This window comes from Centroberyx affinis, unplaced genomic scaffold, assembly GCF_046629955.1.
Source record: "Centroberyx affinis isolate AG114_WGS23_722 - 3 ecotype Tasmania unplaced genomic scaffold, CSIRO-AGI_Caff_v1 ptg003034l_1, whole genome shotgun sequence".
Lineage (NCBI taxonomy): Eukaryota > Metazoa > Chordata > Actinopteri > Beryciformes > Berycidae > Centroberyx > Centroberyx affinis.
In genome coordinates this window covers 32,906-55,512 of record NW_027281127.1, presented here as the reverse complement: position 1 = coordinate 55,512, position 22,607 = coordinate 32,906, and the positions used below count along the sequence as shown (strand labels likewise).

General features: G+C 42.4%; 2 protein-coding genes across 2 annotated transcripts; one reads left to right on the top strand and one right to left on the bottom strand.

Annotated features, from left to right (window-relative positions):
* Window positions 1–3,172: 3,172 nt before the first annotated feature.
* Window positions 3,173–8,185, bottom strand: LOC139659176 (uncharacterized). The gene is made up of 2 exons (XM_071537393.1): window positions 8,103–8,185; window positions 3,173–4,873 (listed from the first exon to the last, which is right to left on the bottom strand). The coding sequence occupies exon 2, from the start codon at window positions 4,865–4,867 to the stop codon at window positions 3,818–3,820; it is 1,050 nt and encodes a 349-aa protein (XP_071393494.1). The 5' UTR covers window positions 4,868–4,873; window positions 8,103–8,185; the 3' UTR covers window positions 3,173–3,817.
* Window positions 8,186–11,492: 3,307 nt separating this feature from the next.
* On the top strand, window positions 11,493–22,202 carry ccnb3 (cyclin B3). The gene is made up of 12 exons (XM_071537392.1): window positions 11,493–11,620; window positions 11,895–12,044; window positions 12,347–12,433; window positions 14,718–14,854; window positions 15,258–15,462; window positions 15,948–16,046; window positions 16,269–16,361; window positions 17,431–17,568; window positions 18,362–18,517; window positions 19,401–19,550; window positions 21,105–21,235; window positions 21,535–22,202. Exons 2-12 carry the CDS (start codon window positions 11,961–11,963, stop codon window positions 21,602–21,604), a joined length of 1,350 nt encoding a protein of 449 aa, XP_071393493.1. The 5' UTR covers window positions 11,493–11,620; window positions 11,895–11,960; the 3' UTR covers window positions 21,605–22,202.
* Window positions 22,203–22,607: the final 405 nt, after the last annotated feature.

Genomic DNA, 22,607 nt, shown 5'->3' with positions numbered 1-22,607 from the left:
GCGTGTGCATGTGTGTACTCGTTAATGTGTGTGTGAGTGTGTGTGTGTGTGTGTGTGTGTGTGTGATTATAATGGCTATAAAATCAAAGTGCACAGAGGCTGTAAAAACTGGAGGTCTTGAACCCACAGGCACGAGTCTCACATCAGGGGTGTGCGGGGACACACACACAAGTGCATGCACACACGCACACACACACACACACACACACACACACATACACACACACACACACGTGGATGCACACACACACACACACACGCCTCTCACCATGGGAATGAAACTGAGCCTTCTTAATATATGATATCACAGTGTTTTATTCTCTTGTGCAGAAACTTTGGCACTTGGGTTGCAGATCTGTTAACAGTGGCAGAGGATTTATAACTTTTAGAATAATAAACTTCATTTTGAAAAACACTATGAAAAATTAAAAGCACTAGGCTAAAAAAAAACGGTGTTCCAAAGTGCTGCAAAGGCTGTAAGGTAAACAATGAAAATGCCAGACATGAATTAAAAACTGGGTTACAGAATAGTGATATACAGTCAAATTCACAGAGAATAAAATAGGTAAAATGAAACTATATATCCTGGCCTGTCTGTATGGTTTTAAATGCAAACTTTTTCTAAAGGCCTAAAACAGCTATCGGTGATGTTCTTTGCATTTCTGAGTCCATTTAGTTGTTTGCTGGTGTATTTTTCTTATTCCTGTAGATAACTGGCCAAACATAGCTTACTTTGGAGTTTGATATCAGAAAATGTTTCAGGACGTAAAACATCAGAGGTAAACGTCAGGTTTTGGTGTCAGTCCCTCAGAGTCAAAGAGTGAGGGCTTCTTTCTAGAGCCGCCATTTTGCACCAAGAGATGTTCAACAATCACACAGGGAGAAATCCATCGTAGAAGAGGAAGAGAGACCAATTTCTCCACCCACAGGAGCAGGAGAGAGACCAGAACTGGAAAAACTTTTGCCCTTACTATGCTATCGCTATCACTGTCGCTCTCTCCACCTATGGGCTTACTGAATGCAACAGGTTCTCTATTCTCTTGGGGTTCTCCAATGGCGTTCCGGGAAATGTCGGAAATCACGAACTGAAGCGGAAGTAGGCAGGTTGAGGGAAAGTGGGTACATCAAAAAAAAAGTAAATAAGAACTCCTGGAATGTATTAAACATATTGAAGATATATAAAAGTTTAACAGTATCCAAGGAGAGATCTTTCCCTAAAAAAAAGTGATTTAAAAGTGGATATTTTGCCAGCTGAGGCTCCGTAGGCTCCTTAGACAGCAAAGGTCGTGTTTTCAACCTGGACATCCTCCATAAATCATTAATCCTGCTTTAATACTGCAGCAGCCGTGGCCGGCCACTCCAATTCATCAAGTGGAAGGAGCGTTTACTGTAAACTCAAACCTCCTGTCTGTGAAGCAGCTGGTGCAGAATATTCCCCCGGCCGTCTGAGAAGAGAACAGAGTTTGACAAACTGACCCACAACAGGGTGTTTCATTCCATGCTGTAAGTTGCAAAGTTATTGTTACCTTTATATACATGCACACGAGGTCACGCACGCACACACACACACACACACACACACACACACACACACACACACACACCAGTCAGTTATATTTCATGCTGCAACTCAAGTTTTCAGGCTGCCGCACCCAGATATAAGGTCGTCAGAGATAACACGGGCTCACACACACACACACACACACACACACACACACATACACACACACCCATAGACACACAAACACTGGCTTAATCCTCTCTTCTCCCACTCACTCCATCTGTGCTGGAGAGAGAGAGAGAGAGAGAGAGAGAGAGCTGGACAGTGTTTGTGAATATAAGCTGGTCTGAATCATCTTGGCCTCCAGTTGTTTCCAGCGGTCATCATCACAAACAGAGGAGGTGTGTGTGTGTGCGTGTGTGTGTGTGTGTGTGTTGCGCGTGTATGCATCTGCATCTGTGTGTATGTATGTGGGTGTAGGGTTCATTAACGCTGACTGAAGTGTTTGTCTATGTGTGTGTGTGTGTGTGTGTGCGTGTATATGTGAGTGAGTGTGTGTGTGTGTGTGTTTGTGTGTGTGTGTGATGATGATGATGTGTGCAAATGACGGGACACAAGCTTGCTCTCTGCCCACTGACCTAATCTCTTTCAGGCCATAAATATGATTCAGAAGAACAATAAAACTCTTATTTGAAACAGCTCTTTAACGTTTCAATAGTTTTCGCTTCAGCGGAGTTGGCGTCCTCCGACCGTCTTCGTTCCCGGCGGAGGTTTTTGTTTCGTGGCAAGAAGAAAAGCAGGACTCACATCACTGTTTGCTTAGGGACCGCCGCTCTCTCTTTTCTTTCCTCCCGGATCTGTGTTAATTATGATATGACGGCTGCGGTGACCTCAGTTAAGTGAGCGAGTGACTGAGCATGAAAATAAGTTTTTCTTCGAGCCAGAACGCACTTCCATGCCAAATCCCAGTCCTCTGTTTCCAGTGTGGACGAAGGAGAACGGCACAAGGGGATGAATCAATGAATCCAAGGCCAAATGTGAGGGGAAACAACCATATAACGACCCGACATCCCCCCTTATTACATCGGAATATATTTCCCAACCAGTCCTGTGGCACAAAAAGTGGTGGAGTGCACTCATCAATGCATACTGCCAGTTTTGGTGATAGTTGCTTTTTGTCTCTGGTGGCGCAAATTCATTCATGGAAGGAACCGACAAAAACGATGAGGAGAGACTGTGGATCACCAAGTTATGATCTATAACACAATTTGATTCATTATAATTAAATTTGCAAATAAAAAACAACTAAGAGCCCTGTTTATTTTCTGTCTGAGAGATGTTAGACTTCAAATATGTGAGGAGGCGGTACACATTTCCACCAGAGTTTGGGTCAGTTCACTGTTGCCCAGGTCACTCAGTTCAAAATGAAAATGGAAAATGCGATTAACATTGAAAAGTTCCAGTCTTCATTCACAACAATTGTATTTGATTTATTTCCACTTAACCTTTATATAACCAGGTAGTCCCACTGAGATTAGGAATCTCTTTTTTCAAGAGAAACCTGGTCAAGAAAGCAGAATCAAGACAAATCACTTAAAGGGATTTTTTTAATACATTGGATATAAGTGTTTTTTTAGTGCATAATTAAGGCATAATTTTGAAGAAACTCCACTAACAGAAGTGAAGAGTGATTTGACCTCAGTCTGTTGACCCTGGTGACCTCATGGCCCAGTGTTCAGGAAGATGAACATCACTCTTGTGCTGCCATCTATTGGACATTACTGGTTACTGCTACAGGACTCTGGTCAAAGTGACATGTTTGTTTCCAATATACAGTATACTATATTGTATATCCATTTTGGTATGAAACCATTACCTCAAGTTCATCATTCAGTATCTAAAATATCGAGCATCCAGGATGTTAAGGTATCATAACTTTTCAGCCACTATCCACTAGTAAATGTGATTTTTTTCCCTGTGGAATATTTTGTAATAAAACGCTTCAACTGATTTAGCTTTTTATTGAATTTCATTGAAAAATAAGCTTAGTCATGCATTCACTATCAGATTAGAGAACAATACCGCTGCAGTAAACCACAATTAAATGAAAAACTCAGTTATTGGCAGTCATTAACCGGAGGCAATGTGTGTGTGTGTGCGCACGCGAGTGTGTGCGTGCATGTAGGTTTGTGGGTGGATACGGTTATGCATGTGTGTTTTCTTTTATTTGCACGCAACTGGTGTGTTTGTATGCAAGTGTGCATGTGTGTGTTTGTGTGTGTACACGTCAAGTTATCACAAATACGATCGCAGTGATCACATTGAAACTCTAGACGCCATCTTAACTTCATTCAGGGTGGAGGTGATGATGGTTTCAGCCAATCGGTGGGCTAGTAGATGAACGTCGTCATCATCATCATCGTCCTCTATCTGCTCTCTGTTCTGGGCACTTAACATCAAAGGGTAGTGATTGGTGACCCAGTCTACGATTTCCCCAGAAAGCGTCTGTGCATAGGCCGCCATTTTGGCTCTATCCTGGGGTCCTACGTCATCATTTTCACTTTGGTAACCGTCCACGACTCTCACCAAATCATCTGTCCATGCAATCTCTCCTCCCTCAGCGTACCCTATTGACAGAGAACGCATCAGATGCTCCATAAACTCCACCCTGGGGTCGGCGACTGCGGCCTGACACTCGTCCGCCGCCACCGTCACCGCCGCCCCGTTCTGTTTATCCTTCGGGGTCGGAGGAGGCGGCGAGGGCAGGAACTCCTTGGCGAGGCCTCCTTTCAGCTTCCGGGCGAAACTGTCTCTGCTCCTCACCAGCTCGGGGAAGAGAGGGGTGGTAGGGGGGGCGTCGGGGTAGTCGAGGGATCCCACAACGGGCAGCCCCGACTGGGACAGCGGCGGTTGACAGGGCCAGGCGCCTCTGGAGGTCTGGAGAGCGGACGAGTTCTTGTCCATGTCCGCGTCCAAAGAAGCGTCCCTCTCCGTTTCCCTCGTAGATGGGAACGCCGGTTTTTGGGCGCGTCTGCCCCGTCTAGAACTCGAACTCTGGAAAACCCCTCGGGAATTTTGGAAATCCTCAGCGGGTTGAGTTCCAGAGGCTTCTCTCAGAGCCGCCTCAATCACTGCTGAGGCCAGTTCTTCAGCTAACGTCTCCTGGCTGTGATAACAACCGCAATCCACCTCAGATTCTTCCCATTCCAGTCGGTTCATAAATGAGTGGAGTATGTTCTTAGACATATTATGGGCAAAACTGTGCAGAACCCCGACGTGAAGCAGACTGCTTTCTAGGGTTGAAGGAACGCCAACATTTTCTCGACTGGGCTGTGGCACCCGCTGGTCTCCTCTCACTGCCTGCATTTGATCCTGTGAGGGGAAAAACACACAAACATCTCGGTCAGCCAAGTGATCGTTTATTGGAGCAATATGTTCATTTTGTCTTGGAGCCTCTTCTTGCAAAATCTGAGAATGTGTTACTGTACAAGGCACAGAAAGGGTCCAAAGGTGCCTCTTTCCCAATAATCTGTTAATTTATGTATTTTTTCATTAGAATATTGTTAATCAACACAAACCACGCAGGGTGTACATCTTTCCCCTGACTGGTTCTGGGTGCAGCATTGCCTTTTTATGCCTTTAGTCCCTCTTCTGCAAAAATGTTGCACCTTCCTGGCCTGTTATCGCTCAGACAAGCGAAACGGAACGGAACGGATAAGGTAAAGTCCAAAAATTGAAAGAGCGTTAAATATGCAAGAGATAGCAAGAGAGAAAGTGAAGTGAGAGAAAAAAAGGACTGAGAGAACAGAAAGTCCCCTCCGCAGCCTCACAGAATAGAGATGGAAAGGGAGATTGTGGGCTCCAACCGCAGCCAGCCACCATATGAGCTGTCAGCGAGCCAGGATGTGGTTTATGTGACAAGCAGGAAGTTCAGTTTGGTATTAGATGAAGGAGGGGGGAAACTGTGCAGGCCTCCACAGCACAAACCTGTTGTGTTTCTGAACCCTTAAGTGATAACTACTAGGTCTACAGCTGCGATGTGTGGGTTACAAAAACGCAGTTTGGCCAAAATGTCTTTCTTTTGTGTAATTTATGGGGAGAGAGGGTTTTGCTAAATACTTGGCACTCCAAGTTGGCAAACCAGAAAAGCAGCAAAGCAAGTATTACATGCTAAGTATTACACTGACTATCGCTGGTGGGTTAATGAAATGAGACAGTCCCATCCATTTGAATACGATGAAACAAGGCCCTGGACAGATGCTGTTTGAGAGAGTCTGTGTTTCCCAAGGCTTGATTCAACAAACAAGAGGGAGATGCTTTGGCTTTCACAGCCTGTGAAAGATTGGGGCTGTAATTGTGTTTCTGCAAACAGTTCATTCATTTGGAATGGCATGGACACACACATCGAGGCATGCGTGTAAGCAAGCACACACACAATCAGTCAATCAGTTCTAGGAGTTGCTCAACAGTGTGTGTGCTCACATAAACGCATACAGGGCCAGATTCACAAAACTACTCTTCCAAGTAGCCTACTATTTTTTTTCCATAGTCTTAAGAAAAAAGTTAACAAGTTTGTATCATCAAATTATTTCTTAAGTAGTTTCTTCTTATTTTACTTCCTAAGAAAAAAAGACTTATGACTAAATGGGATTCTTGTAAGCAAAGTTCTCGAATTTGTTTAAAAATTAAGTTTTTCTTAACTTTAAGGTAACCGTCCACTTAAAATTGCTGCAGTGAAAAGGTGAGCCTCTAAATGTATTCATTTAAAAACATTTTAGGCAATTAAGTAGGTATTTCACTTACTGTAGGCTATCTAATATTTTAGCTAGCTAGCTGTTAGACTGAGAGGTTAGCTATTAAATGTTAGCATTAGCTGATACGTTTCTACTGGATTTTCCTCTTAATGGTTGTTAAATTCTCAAATGAACAAAGGTTATAGCTAGCAGATAGAGGCCATTAATGTTGTCAAACAGCCTTATATAAACTACTGAAAATACATTTTCACTTTATGCTAGCTTACATCGCGGTTGCTAGCTAGGCCCTAGTTGAGAAGTTCCTAAGTAAGAAACAAGGAGAAGTTGGTAAGAGATGAGACTCATCTTAAGACAATATTGGGGAATTGCCCCCAAGAGTCTTCTTAGGAACTTCCTAAAACTTCTTCTTAGATAACATCTTAAGATTCAAGCACTTTTGTGAATGCAGACCCTGGCTTCTCTCTGACTGCCGGCCTGAAATCTAAGTGACTGTCTGTTTTTATAAATCATCTTTCTCCAGGATAAATTGGTGGATATGATACAATTTAATTTAATAAACTAAATTCTTCCCAATGATAATAACTCGCTTCAGGTTAGAGTTCTGGGGCGTAAGTAACACTATCCATGTGTGCATGGTGAATGTCTTTCCCAAAACACACACACACACACACACACACACACACACACACACACACACACACACACACACACAAAAACAAAGTCTCTCTGTCTTCTCTCAGCTCCCCGCTCACGCAGCCAAAACCAATGACGCTATCAGCAGCACCACAGGATCCACTTTACCAAATAACTCCGGTCCCTCTGTGTGCGTATCCCAAACTTTACATGCTCTGTGTTCTCCCCTGATTCGCTCAAGGCCCGCAACCCGGGTTCAGAATGGACGCAGCACAAAGAGGAGGAGGAGATACAGAATGAAGCGCAGATGTGGAACAAATTACCGTTAAAACAAAGAATGTTTTCTCTTGGCAATCTGACTTGGACATGCGGACAGGCACATAAAATGACACCAGCGTTTGTGAGAGGAGGAGGACGTACTCTTCTTCATTGCTTTTTTATTTCCTGGCTGTTCCTGCGTTACACTACCCTGCTTAAATCAAGTTTGCAGCCCAAGTGATGGAACTTGCCAATTTAATAACCCCAAATGGCACACAGGGCTTCCTAGCATTAAATGAAGCACTGATAAAAACTAATACAGCTTTTATTAAAATGTGACTGCATGCATTTCCATTAGTGACAAATCCAAAGAGACAGTTCTGCATTATGAAAGTCTTGATTTAGGCTTGGCCCTCCAATATTTTTGGCTTATTATCAAATGGATGGACTTAGAAATACAGGGAGGAAATATTTAGGGTTTTAGAAGCCACCTTCACTGATCAATAACCAATAATCCGTTGATAACATTCATAAAGTTACTAGCTTTGGATTTCTGTTCATGAGAAAGAGTTTGCAGCCTCCTGTTAATATGTGTTAGCAACATAAACAGCAAAATGTCCCTCTGCATATGACATGAAGCCTCAAGGGAAAGCAGATAAGAATAGAAATAAACTAAATCTTCACTGCAAAAGTAAACAAAACAAGGAAGTGCATGAGGATTTTCTGAGCAAGAAATCGCAAAAAAACAACAACATGCTGTTTAACTTTTATTTAACCAGAAATAAGAAATACGAACAAATTCTTATTTACTATGAGATCTGGCAAAGGGCTGAAGGCATTTTGAGAAGCGAGCGGTTGAGATTAAAGTAAAAATAATAAAACAAAAACCATACCAAAATATTCAACAACAATATGCAGAAAACATCAGGCCCATATCTGCCTGCAGCCTTACTCACCAGTTAGTAACAGGAGACAGTTTGCTCTTTGGTGTCGGCGATGTAAATGAATTAACAAGGAAATGGGTTGACAAATGAATTCACAAATCATATTCACTTCCTGTGTGTGTGAGAGAGAGAGAGAGGGAGAGAGAGAGAGAGAGAGAGAGAGAGAGAGTCTGTGCATGTGTTAGTCTCATTCACATGTCTACCTAATGACCAAATGAACCCCCCAAAAAAAACAAATGTACACACACCATATGAACTTCTACTAAATGACTCTGCATGTTTTCTCCTCTCCCTTTGCTCGGGTCAAACTGAAGTCTTGATGAAGAGAGAGTCACGAGAAGAGGAAGAGGAGCAGATGGAGGGGAAGGAGGGGGATGAAGAGGATGCGGAGGAGGTAAAGCATCACAGATGCTGACGGGGCCTGAGCCAAATCGCACTTTCAAATACATGTATGGCTTGTTTTGCCCTATTTAAGGTGCCCGGTGGGTGGGGTTTAACCACATAGGACAATCGAGAAGGGGCCAGAAAGTTTCAACAATCCCAGAAAATAACTGCCAATCAGTTTCGTTTTAATTTGATTCACAACTAACCTGACGCCGAATCGTCCTGTCGTGGTTAAACCCCACCCATCCTGTATTCTAAGCAGATTAAAACACATGCAAAGGCTCATTTGTGAATAGTGTTTGACCCAGGTCTCATGGAGACAGAGACAATCTGGAACAAATTGTTCTTATTAGGAGGAAGTTTTTCTTTCTTTCTTTTTTTTTTTTTTTTTTTCTTGGATGAGGGACCGACAGGGAGGGGAGGTGAAATAAAAGCGGTGTTGTGCGATGATATCTCTCCCCTGACTTCATTAGAGAGCGGCCTGCACCCCCTGGACCGCGGGCCGCAGCGCCGCGTCAGAGGATCCGCTTCAAAATAAAGAGAAACGTGGAGTGAGATTTTAAATGGAGCGCACCCAAGGACTCTCTGTCTGTTGTTTTGTCTAACGTGTCACAAACCGAGGTTGAGTTTGTTCATTTTGGAGAGTTCCGCGGCGCTGCATCCTGGGTGCGTTTGGTTCACGAGCCAAAGGGCGTACTCACAAAGTTTCATCGCCCATTCTGGCATTTTACACGGATGAACTTTCCCCAAGTCACTATAGGATTGAAATGAACTCTATAAACGTAATTCTCATGATTCAAGCCAGAATCAAAGATGGCTCCTCCCAAACTTACTGGCAGCTGGACTGATATTAGCTGCCAGATTGACTTTATGTCTGCATTGAAACGTCCTTTTGGATGCGCACAATATATAATCAGCATTCTTTAGGATCGTCCAGATTTGCTGCAGTATCTGGGCGTTTTGGGCCCCAACAGGCCTCTTGCACATGATCCTTGGGTCAGTGTGCTCATTGCTCCACACGATCTATCAGTTTGATTTTAAGGGTCACTTCATCAACAATTGTCTATAGGCAAGTCTTGACGTTTCTGACAAAAACCTGTGACTCGCTGAACCTGAAAAAGAAGACTCTCTATAGGCTTATTCTCCCCCATTTGTTTGTGCTTCACGCCGCGTTCATGTCATGCCGGATTTATCGTAAATATGAGCTGTTGACTGGGAAAAACTTCCCACGTGACGTCACAAAGGCTACGTTCACACTGCAAGCCTTGCTCAGATCCAATTATTTTGTTGGGCTGTTCACATTATTTTTTAAATGTGGCCAATATCAGATTCCAGTGTGATCTGGTCAAGTCAGCGTTTACGGTTTCATTTATAAGTCGATGTGCAGTGGAAGCCGGCGAATTCGTGAGCAGACGATAACGAGGACGAGGATGAGGAGAAAGAGAGCCAAATTTCTAATTATGGAGTCGGAGCCAGGAGCGGTGGGATCGTGACGTGAATGGCTTCACTGAAACAGATTTCATCCAAAATTTCACCCCAAATACTTATGAGGTCTAACACCTCACTGTCCCTCCACTGACTCCCTCCATCACAGCTGTCTTCCATGTCTGTATTCCCTGAATGACTCCCGCCAGCGCAGAACTGTGACGAATGTCGATCTAGAGTGACGTAAAAGTCGCATGAATTCCAATATGACTGTTCAGACTGAGGTCACGTTGCAAAAAAAATCAGACCTGTATCTGATTTAGGACCACATATGAAAGTGGCCTAAATCAGAATTGAAAAGATCAGATTCCATGTGATTTGTGCTGTTCACAATGTTATGAAAAAAACAGATCTGAGTCACATATGAGCAAAAAAAAATCAGATTTGGGCCACTTTTGCCTGCAGTCTGAACGTAGCCAAATTGTGGAAGTGCGTCAACACAGGCGAGAAATATGGCAGCAATCCCACTCGCAGTCCAAAACAATAAAAATCTAAATTATCTGTTACAGTCACAGCGATACAATCATATCTACTTACAAAAGGCGATTAACATCTGCTGCAGTTTGTTTATGGTTGATTTTCAATTCATAAATTAAAATGATTTTGGGAGATGTCATCCCGTTCTTCTGCTTCTTCTGATATTTAGGTGTGTGTGTGTGTACATGTGTGATATGTCTTAGTTTCTTATATCTGCAGACAAATGAGGATTCATGAGGAAATGGGTCGACAGCCACATGAGATTAGGTTCACTTGTGTGTATATTCTAATTTTATGTGTTTGCCTTATGCCTGGCCTGAAATGTCACTCAGTCACAGAAACAAGGAGTTTAATACGAAAGCATTTGGATTTGATGTTGCAATCCTTTGTGCCACAATCCAAGGCAAACATGCACACAGAAGCCCAAATCACATGTCAAAACAATGACGCACTGCCCACAAATGGTAACTCTAGATAAATGATTTGTGTTTCTAAAATAAAAAAGAACTCCGCTTCAGTTAAGACTGTTCTTTCAAACTGGCAGCCTTTTTTATTTCCCAGACGTCCTTTTAAATCCAAGATGCTGAGGCTAAATCCCAGTTTATATTTAATTATGTCACAGACTGTCAGTGTTCATTGGACTCGTGCTCCAATCGTGGGGAAAACGTCAACAAACTGTAAAACCTCTGAGCTCCTATTGGTTGCCAAAGAGTTTGAAAATTCCACCGGCTCCTCCTAGTGGGTGTGTTGGATTTGTGGCGAAATGTAGATGAGGTGGGCGGAGAATTATTTGTCCTCTTAACTTTTGACGCAACTTCTCATAACCAAATAACAAGCTTAGTCGCTTAAATATATAATCGTTAAATCATTTGTTACTTTTAATGCTTACGCCGTCACAAAACCAGTCATTATTAAGTTTACGAAGCGACCGGGCGGCGCCTGTTACTCAAAACGAACGCTCCCTAACAACGGCATTCCTAGCGACGCGCTGATTGGTCCGCCGGAGTCGAATTCCAGCCAATGGGAGCGAGGCGGAGTAGATTTGGAACTGCAGCGGAAACACTGTTGTTTGGTGTCTGGTTGAAAGAAGCCACTGAGCGGGCGCTACAAAGCTTGAACTTTTATGAATTAAACGAACTTTTTGTTGTTCGATTTACCCAGACGCAAAGGAATCATAAACTACGGTAAGATAACATTTCTTATGAGCGATTTTAACTGGATACTTTCTTATACAGACAAGATTCACGTGAGGAAACCCCCACCCAGCAAACGCGACGAGCTTTGCACGGAGGATTGGATGCTTACCACAGAACAGATAACCTGTGTTTTTATTCGTTTAACTTCTCTTCTTCTGGCTTTAAATAAACTGCCAAGTTGAACATCAAAGCCGCACGCCGCCGTATCGTTTTCTAACACCGAACCGCCAATTTGGTAACGTTATTTTCCTTTGCACAGCAGACCACAGTGTGTGGGGCCGTTGTCTACCGAGGGTTATTTAAGAGAAGAGGATAAAAGGAGCCAGCCATGCCTTTTCCGAGGGGAAAGAAACCCACAGTCATCGCCGGGAGCAAGATACCCAAGTTAAATTGCAAAGTGGCTGAGAAACAGGTAAACGCAGCATGCAGTCATTGTTTTCTCTGCGTGGAGCGGGACGGATCATTGAAACAGCCCAGCGTGGCAGCAGTGAATAAAGATAGATATTGCAGTAGCTGTGTTTTGCAGGTGGAGAGAATAGAAAATGAGACTTATGCTAAAATGCAAGTAACGGTGTGTTTTGACATTGCACTCCTTGCACATGCACAGCAGATTTGGAAGTTGTATCATCTGACACGGTGTAAGTTTCATCTAAATCTCTCAGTGTGTTTCCTTCTCAATGTGTTTTCTTTTTTCTTGTGTGTGTGTGTGTGCAGCAGGAGGAAGGCCCCCAGGTCAAGAGGTCTTCCTCTCCTCCTCACGGTGCTCCAAAGAAGAGGACAGCGTTTGTTGACATCACCAATGTAAGTCCTGGCCATGGTTTGTCTTGAAATGACAGTATGTGGATCATCATTCTCTGCAAATTGTCCAGAAATGGGGAATTGGGTTGAAGGGAGGAGACTTTTATGGAAAAACATGGACACTTTGGCACATATACTCAACTTTTGTGTGATGTGAAGATTGAGTGTAGTTTCACCTGAGTGTCCTTTCTTCACTGGAGTATGTTTCCAGTGCTTGCACCTTGATAGTGTCCCAAAGCGTAATGTTGCATTGTAGCAAAGTAAATGACTGCTGGACTCACAGGTGAAACTGCTATCAGTCTTTTCATCGCATTAAGTTGATCATACAGCTTATTTTTCAAAAAGTCACGCTCTTTGTGTGACACCCGTCAAACACAGGTGAGGCTTCTCTGATAACCATTGCTCCAACATAATTTTGAATTCTCAAAGACAATTTCACCCACAAATATTCCCACATAATTTCATACAGGGGTGTACATCGATCAGACGAAAAGCTAGGCGGAAAATTGAAAGATGCACAGATCTTAAAAGTCGTTTATTAAGAACTTTTCCCGCCATCGTAGCCAAACATTAGCAGGGTGAGAGGCAGATATAATTCAAAATGGCTGGGAAAATATTCAGATTTGCTGATGGAAGTTAGATTCCACCAGTCACTGTTTCTGGAGTTGCTGGTGGATGTTGAAAGTTAGTCTTTGTGACCAGTTTACATCACTGGCATAATGCGTCCCTCCCTCCTTTACACACACATGTGCATTCACACAGCAAGCAGCCTGAGAAAACAGACTTTAACAGACTTTTGGAAATGAATGGATGGCCTTGAAAGTACTTGTGGTTTATTTTTTTTTATTTTTTTTTAATTGAAATATAACACCCAAAGTCATCAATATGCCTCAGCTCTCTTGACCTTTCTCCACCCTAGCATCAACACTTCACATCCTGAGGAAAACCCTCTGACGGAGATTTGTGTTGATACAGCAGCAGCTTTAAAATAAATGAATTTCTTGACTTGACAAGTTCGGGAGTATCAAAATGAGGCCTCTATGATGTCTAGTTTTGACCAATGTCATGTAAGACATTTTGGATCCGTGCATTTAACCAAACAGGACTTTGAAAATCATTGCAAAACCTTGAATTTGATGTCTAAGTGAGTGTGGGAATTGCTAGCGGTCTGAAAGCAGAATAAGACCTGCGCTGTTCTGGAGGACTAGATTTCTCAGACGTGGATTATTTTGTCTTCATGGCTCGCTCCTCTTGACGACAGGCTGTCGGTCAGTGTCTGTCAGATCGCCGTGACAACGGGGAGGGCAGTGGCAGGACAGTAAGTGGGATGCTGAACACATCCAACCCTTAGGTGGTGGACACAGTGTGTGTGTGTGTGTGAAAGTGAGTGGCACACTGTGGTCCTGGGTGTGTGTGTGTGGGTGACGGTGTAACCAGACTCACAGTAGCTTGGCACTGTGGTGTGATGCATGTTTCCTGCCACCTCACCATGCTGTGAAACCAGCAGTGTGTTTGTTTACCGTCCACTGGAGTGAAACCAGCTGGGTGGAGTGAGACTTGACATGCTGATACTTCATTTAAACTCTGGATCTACCTTTTTGATGTGAGTCAGTTTTGCAGCTTTGAAAGACCTGGACTCGGTTTCCTAAAGGCCTCCTGGCTCTGATCTCAAATTCTTCAAAGTATTATTCTATTTTGTTGGAAAACTGGCAGATTTTTCACAATGCTGCATCTAACATTCGAGCGGGACCTAAGGGAAAATGTAAACTTAAAATTTAAAAGATACCGAATTTTCACTGCAGCTGCATGTTTTCTGGCTGCTGGTGAACAGTGTGAAATTCATCCTTCAATGAATCATTAATACCTTAACCGATTTATAGAGGAGTCAAGCTGATAAAGCAATCACATGGCTTTGGGAAACCCAGTTCTACTGTGTTCTGCTCCATCAAAAACACAAAGGGAACTAATTATACTAAGCTGGTACTTTTGGATGGGGACAGATACCAGGCTAACTACTCCTGATGTTTCACTGACGGTTCACACACCATTCACAAATTGCAGTTCTTCCTATCTTTCTCCCATATTGTTGGTAGCAGGGCTGCACAATTAACTGTGTGTAATCAGATATATCAAATTTAACTTCCACAATTGGTTATGCCAAAAATCTAATTTCATTGTATTTAGCCGAAAACAGAAATTCACTACCTTTTCTAATGGTGACGTGGTGTTTTTCCACATGTGTGTGTGTGTGTGCGTGACATTTTGACCCGACTGTGTTTGTCCGCAGGCCCACAAGGTGCAGATCAGCCTGCCGGGGAGGAAGAAGGAGGCGGCGAAGAAGAAGGAGCCGGTGAAGAAGACGGCGAAGAAAACCTCCAGCAACTCCTCCTCGGTGTCGGCTAAGAATCAAGCCAACCTGACAAAGTAAGTAATACTCTGTCCTACTGTTTCTCTCTCTCTCTACACTTTTTTTTCCTATTAACCTCCCCTTCATTTAATCTCTTTTCTTCCTCTTTCTTCCTCTCCTTCTCTTTCATTGTGCTTTTGACTAGGACAGGACACTTAAGTTTTTGTCAAAATTTCGGCAAATCACCAAATTTCTCAATTTCTTCAGGCAACTAGCTTTTCTTTTTCTAAATCCACCTCTAAACGATGAGTCGAAGAGGCTGCTAGAAGTTGTCTATAAGAATCTAGGTGATGCCAGCAGTATTTGCAGCTAGTATTACTGTATAAATAATATTCTTGCATGTGAATATTCACATCTGCTGTCCCATTGGTGCCGGTCGGCTTTAATTCACTGCCTCTCTCTCTCTCTCTTCCTCTGCAGGTCTTCCTCGGTGAGCTCAGAGGGGACGACTGCTGAGATAGAGGAGAGGAAGGCCGGTGGGGAGGAAAAGGAGGCGCAGAGGAAGGCTGGTGGGGAGGAAGAGGAGGCGGCGCAGAGGGACGCAGCAGCCCCAGTAGAGGAGCTGGTGGCTGCAGTGGCTCCACCTGCTGGCCGGCAGCTGCCAGCACACCTGCAGAGACCACAGGTAAGAGAGAAGTATCAAGTATCCAGGTATTGATGATAAAACTGGAAAAAAATCTGTTGGAAAATATGGTTCAGTTCAGCCAGTTTATGAATAATTATCCGGTAAATCCATCTGTGAATACAATGTGAATCGCCACGAAAATACAAACAGAGTATGGACTATTTGCATTAATGTCAGGATTATGCGTATTGTATTTTGTGTCTGTATTGAGACAAATTCCAATCAGCTTTGTTGACAAGGCAATGAATTATTGAATCTGAATCTTGAATCTTATAGATGATTGATGTCTTTCACTAGTATAGCATGGCCAAATGTATTGACTTTCAGATGGAAAAAAAGTTTGTAGAATGCAGTTTTAGTTTTCAGGGAATTGACTTACCTGTGTTTTTTTGTCTTTCTCTGTCATACTCTTTCTCTCTCTCTCTCCCTCTGTCTGTTTCTCCACCTCCTCCCCTCTCTTCCTCACATTCCCTCCATCCTGGTAGATCCCAGAGGAGTTTGACATTGACTCTGGGAACGTGGACGACTGCTGTATGACACCGGAGTACGCCAAGGAGATCTTTGACTACCTCAAACAGAGAGAGGTGAGTTAAAAAAAAAAAATAGAGAGAGAGATAGAGGTCTGAAACCATTCCATACAATGAGAATTGTGTTGAGCTGTTTTGTTTAATGCGAAACAGGTGAGTTTTTGCCTCCAAACGTGGTTTTGTCTGGTATTTAAAGATGTTATTTTGGGAAGAAAAGTATGAATGTAAAAGTCAAATCTTTTTCTTTTTCTTTCTCTTTCTTTTCTCTCTATCCTGCAGGAGAAGTTTGTCCTCAGAGACTACATGCCCCAGCAGCCAAGCCTGAACCCGGGGATGAGGGCCATCCTGGTCGACTGGCTGATCGAAGTACAGGTGTGTGTTCCTGGTCACATGGCTGCTCTCGTGTGTGTGTGTGTGTGTGTTGTGTCTTCTTTTTGTGTGTGTGCGTGTGTGTTTACCCTCAATCTGCGTGAGTTTAGAAGAGATTTGAGGGGAATTTATTTGTACGTATAAAACGAGAACAGAGGAAATTAAAAACCTTGCAGGGGAAATTAAAGACCCAGAGGGGCTTCTATAAACACCTCAAAGTAAATCAAATCAAAGTAAATTAATAGAAAATCAAGAAGACAATCAACAACGCAGCTCAGCTGGATGCCAGAAACTAAATAACAACAAAACTGAGCAAGGAGGAAATTTGGATAGCAAAAATTACAGTTAGTGTGTGTGTGTGTGTGCTGACGTGTCAAACTGTTTATATTTGTGTTCTTTTATGAAGGGCTCGGACCATAAGTTTGTCTCTTTTAGTGTTGGTGCCAGTTAGACCTGTGCTGATTCCGAAGGTTTTACAGTACGATCACCTCGGCCAGATTATGTCAATATACGATATTTCCTCAATAATTATAATACAATGAAAACCTTAGGAGGAGGACTTTGTGCTGTGTGTTTGCGTTTTGTTATTCAACCTCCAAACAAGTCGCTGGTTATCACGGTAATAAAAAAATTAGGGGCGATGTCATTATTGTTATTGTTTTTCACTGCGATATATAGGAATAACGTCTAGAGTTGAACAGTTAATTGGAAAAAAACGAAATAGCTGTATAAACTTTTGCAATTTGCAAATCTCAGAGGCTGCAGTTAATTGCTTAAGAGAGTTTCATCCAAAATGGATTTCTGAACAAGGTGTTTTAGAGCTGCAGGTAATCTTTGATCCACGAATCAAGTATAATATTGGTGAAAACCTTTCATCAGACTCAAGCTCAGTAAATCCTGCACACTGAATCCTGCACACAAAAAAACGTGACAAGTAAAACATCCGAATCGCAGTTTAAATTGCAATATTCTGCCAAATAATCTGAATTAGATTTTTTTGTCAATATCTTTCAGCCCTAGTCCCATCCCTAGTGCCAGTGTGTCCACTAAACTGTGTGTGTGTGTTGTGCAGGAGAACTTTGAGCTGAACCACGAGACGCTGTACCTGGCGGTGAAGATGACGGACCACTACCTGTCCCTGACTCCCGTCAACAGGGAGAACCTGCAGCTCATCGGCTCCACCACCATGCTCATCGCCTCCAAGTTCGAGGTGAGGACACACACACACACACACACACACACACACACACACACACACACACACACACACACACACACACACACACACACACACAGTGCACAGTTCACATTTCAGAGGAAAGAACACACACACACAGTTCTTTAAATTTTCAACCCTTAAACAGGCTATCCCTGGGTCCTTGACGTGTCTTAAGAACGGGACGAGGCAGGTAGAGGGGAAGTGGGTACACCAAAAAAGAAATTACTCTCTAACTCTAAAATAAAATAACTGCTGGAATGCATTGGACATCACAGACTGATGATATGTAACAGGGTAGAATGTATAGTGTTTTGCAATTAAACTCTTCATTAACAGACACTTTTTCTTTTATTAAAATCTGTAACAAGTCTTAAATTATCTCAATTTAAGGCCTTAAAAGGTATTAAAATGTCTTAAATTCCGTTATTAGAGGTCTTGTTTTCTTCACCATTTGTCGCTGTCAGGTCGAAACCACGTCTCTGAAACATCAGCCGTTTCAGAAATAAGAAAGACAGCCTTGTTTTCAGCTTGACCACCATGCATTTTTGTGTGAATCAATCAGATAAGCCTTTCAATTGGAGTGAAAAAAAATGAAAATGACCAAGTTACAAGGTTTTCACATGACAACAGAAACATGCAAAACATTTTTTCCCCATCATATTCGCTTTACTGTAGTTTTTCTACACACAATTGGACTTGTTGAGACAAATGATTCTTTGTGTAAACGAGGCCTCTCTTACCCACAACGCTCTGTGTCCCCCCCCCCCCTCCCATGATCCTCCAGGAGCGCAGCCCGCCGTGCGTGGACGACTTCCTGTACATCTGCGACGACGCGTACAAGAGGGAGGAGCTTATCTCCATGGAGGCCAGCATCCTGCAGACGCTGGGCTTCGACATCAACATCCCCATCCCCTACCGCTTCCTCAGACGCTACGCCAAGGTGTGTGTGTGTGTGTGTGTGTGGACGGATTTCTCTGCATAGTGTTGTCCTTGTGTTTCCTGCCCCCCTAAACTAAATTTAAAGCTGCACTAGGCAAGAAAAGTAGTTCCAAGTCCTTTCTGAGTATGTTTTCTTAGCATGCAGCATCTGAATCAGTTAACAGTAATATCTTCTCCTTGCTTTTGAGTTTCACAATGAGTTTCAGGGTTCCTACGCAGGTCCGGAAAAGTATTAAAAATGAATTTGATCATTTCCAGGTCTTGAATAGTTTTGGAATTTGAAAAAATGTCTGGAAAAGTATGGAAAATGTTGCGGTTCATGTCCGATACACACATAATTCTAGCTTTTATGTTGTTGTGGAGCCACTTTGAGTCCACAGTTTTTGTTGATGTGAAGAATAATGTTCAGATAGAGGGACGCTCTTATTACCCAGCAGCTGTCAGCATGCATTATATCAAATACCCACCAAAATCAAATCCAGTCAAGAACATAGGGTCTGGGAAAAATATGGAATTTTAAAATGGAAACCGTGTAGGAACCCTGCCAATCATCTCACATATTCTGATATTTGTCGCTGTGAAGAACAGTCTTCATCTATACAGTGATATGACCTAGTTAGCAGGGGCAAGATGTCTATCTGAGTAAATCATATTGAACACCAGACAAAATCATCAAAACAAATCAAGGTCTGGGAAAAAGTATGGAATTTTTTTATTGAAAATGTGTAGGAACCCTGGAGTTTCAGTAGCTTTGTTTTTACCCACAGAGCTCGTTATGCATTTTTTTAGCCTTCAACTCCCCCCATCAAATCCAGGGAGAGCCTTGTGTTCTTTGTCTCTGTGTTTGTCCCGCCTCACCTGTTGTGTTTGCTCTCTGTCGGCAGTGTGTGAGCGCAGGCATGGACACGCTGACGCTGGCCCGCTACGTGTGTGAGATGAGCCTGCAGGAGATGGACCTGGTGCCGGAGAGAGGCTCCCTGCTGGCCTCCGCCTGCCTGCTGATCGCGCTGGTCACCAAAGACCTGGGAGGATGGGTGGGTACCGGGACTGCCAGTGTCCTCTAAAAATACGCTTTGACTTGACTAAAGCGGATCGGATGTGACTGAAATTCAATATTAATGGTTAAAATGTATGTAATATTGACACATGAAAGCAGGGTGCAATGATGAAACGGGTAGATTCTATCCAGAGTTGATTGACAATGCACTTGTTTTCGGTTTCTTGAAAGATTCTGCTGATACTCCTTTTACTGAGGGGAATCCAAATATCTTCCAATCTTCACTTGAAAAAGTTGGAGGCAGGAAAATGCTCCTCATCACGCCGAGTGTTTTCTGCCATGATGCTGCTAGCAAACGTTGTTTTTGGCAGTCTGAGTCTAGTAGAAGAGATCGTGAGATATTGCGAGAACGACAGACTGCAGAACAAAGGCATGGGGAGACAGTAATGTGTGTTGGGCCAATCAGCTGTAAAAAAAAAAAAAAAAAAAAAAATTAAAATGTTGTTTTTGATGCATTTGACAGACAGGTTGGGGTTTGAATTTATGATTTTGACCCTCTCCACCTTCTGCTCCTCTTGTCTCTCAACCGTCTATTTCTGTCTCAGCACTCCTTCATCCTGCAGTTTCATTCTGGTTACAGCCATTGAAGACTGTTTTCTGTTTCCTGTACAGTTTTTTGCAGAAGTGGGGGCTACTGTTATCGTTGACATTATCAGAATCTTCACTTTGATACCAATACTAATTTTGATAAGAAAAACCATCAAGCAATGTAACGACGATCACTGAGACGCTCTGCTAAGTTGCTTGTGGAAGAAAATTCAACATATGTATTAACAGTTGAACTGGGGTCACCTCAGGGGATGTAAGGTTTCATGATGTATGGCACAAGGGTTACAGTGAGGTGACCATACATCATGAAACCTTACATTCCCTGAGGTGACCCCAGTTCAACTGTTAATACATATGTTGAATTTTCTTCCACATTGCTCGTGCTACTTGAAGCAGCTTTGTAGCAACTCTTCTTGCACAGGGTGTTGATGTCAGAGTCTGTCTGTCGGCTCTGTAAGTGAAATGGTTCCGGTTCGGTTGGCTCCTGGCACCAGTTCTGTAAGCCAGTTTAGGTAGACTTGGATCCAGTTCAAGATGTGGTGTAAAGTCGGACGCTGCCGCCACGTTTTCAGCTGTTTTGTTTGGTTGAAATTTGACTCAGACTGTTGCAGTCCGATGTCTGTTCCAATCCTTCTTTGTAGCATTGTATATCCAAAATGTCAACTTTTCAGGAACTAAGAAAAACATCTATCTAATGTAATTGTTTTTTGAAAAGATTTCATAAATAATAATAATAGAATTTCCTCATCCCAAAGAAGAACATGTAATCCTTCAGTTAAAGTTAAAACATGGAAATCAACAAAATTCTAGTTTTCACACTGTTTTGACTTGACAGTGACAATATGGAAAACTGTGGTGAGAGAGAGAGCAACAAGGCCTGATGATGCCTTTTGATGACATTTTCCCAGCCGTGGGGTCAAAGTACCTAAACGCACGTACAGGAAACTCTGCAGCTCTAACTGTCGTCTCTCTGCCGCTTCAGTCTCCCATCCTGCGGTTCCACTCGGGCTACCAGCCGGCAGACTTGGCCCCCGTGGTCAGGAAGCTGCACTCCATGCTGTCGGCGGCGCCCGACGACAAACTGGGGGCCGTCAGGAGCAAGTACTCACACAAGTAAGAGCTGTTAAAATACTGTAGATTTATCTTTTTAATTGCTTTATGTCCCTGTTAAGTAGAGTGCTGCATCAAACCCTGGTGCAACCCATATATGTTGTATTTTTAGGTGACAAATGCTTGGCTAAAAGTGGACACACACACACACACACACCTCTAGCACCAACTAAAAACTCTGCTCCATTTACACTGAAATGTTTGTGTTTTTGCTAATTACATGCACCGGTGAGTGAATTTCCTGATTTTTAATTCTTGGTATTAAATCGTTCTTTTTCCTGTTTTTTTTTTTTTTTTTCCAGGGTGTTTTTTGAAGTTGCGTCTCTTCCAGTAGTGGACATCGACGTTTTGGAGAAGGCTTTATCTCAGTGACATGCCGCCAAAAGATTTCTCAAAATTGAGTGAAAATTTGTACATTTTCCCTGAGAGGTACCTGTATATATTTTGTTAATATGTTTAATATTTATATCAATGTAGTCCCGTCTGTATTGTTTCATATTATTGGAAATAAATATTTTGCAATCCTGTTTGTAATTGAATTTAGTTTTAAAGCGAGGGTTTGTTGTTGTTGTTACAAGATTGGGCTTGTTTTTTGCCAGTTTATTAAGTTTTGTGCCAGTTATAGATGATTATGACTCTAAGTATAATTGTTCTTTTAGTGTTAAAACATTTGTAAGATTTAATTTTAAAACTTTTAAGGATAAAAGAAAAAAAAACATTTGTTGGTATTTTGTAAGCCCCCTATGTATGTGTTTTTTTTTTTAAGTGCAGAAAAGGGTAACTATGTATAAGTTGGTCAAGGTGTACATTTACTATTGAACACACACTTACAGTTATTCATATTATGTGTTAGTGAGCAGTTATGTGCGTATTTGCATGAATTGTACAGTGTTTATCATGTTAATACCGCGACGCTAATGGATCATTTGTATACAAGACGACAGGATGATGTGCTATTTTTAAATGGCTGTGATACTCTTGAAAATAAAGTAAAGTGTTTCACTTGTTTCATAAAATTGTTTCAGGGAATTTCTTCCTTTGAGCAACCGGACAGCAGCAGCAGTAAAGTTACTGTTTTCTTTTTACTGAAGTGAGTTTTTAAGCACCAGGTTTTCCCCAAATCTTGACAGATGAAGGAAGGAAGAGGGAACCTTAAGTGCCAAGTGACAGTTGTGCCAGAACAAAAGACAGCCTGGGGTTTTTCCAAATTGGCTATTACGCACTATAAAAGCAGACGTTGAATAGAAAATACACAATATATCAAATCTAAACAAAATGGTTTCAGTTTGCCACTTAGGATCCACCTTTTCTGAAGTCGATCTCAAGTCTTGTAATCACCTAACCAAAACAAATCTGTAGGAATAGTCAGTTTGCT

Excerpts from the sequence above, each read along its gene's own strand:
- LOC139659176 (XM_071537393.1), bottom strand. The coding sequence starts at position 4,867 with ATGCAGGCAGTGAGAGGAGACCAGCGGGTGCCACAGCCCAGTCGAGAA.
- ccnb3 (XM_071537392.1), top strand. The coding sequence starts at position 11,961 with ATGCCTTTTCCGAGGGGAAAGAAACCCACAGTCATCGCCGGGAGCAAG. Across the intron at positions 16,047-16,268 it reads ACTACCTCAAACAGAGAGAG|GAGAAGTTTGTCCTCAGAGA; the intron begins GTGAGTTAAAAA and ends TCTATCCTGCAG. Across the intron at positions 18,518-19,400 it reads TCCTCAGACGCTACGCCAAG|TGTGTGAGCGCAGGCATGGA; the intron begins GTGTGTGTGTGT and ends CTCTGTCGGCAG.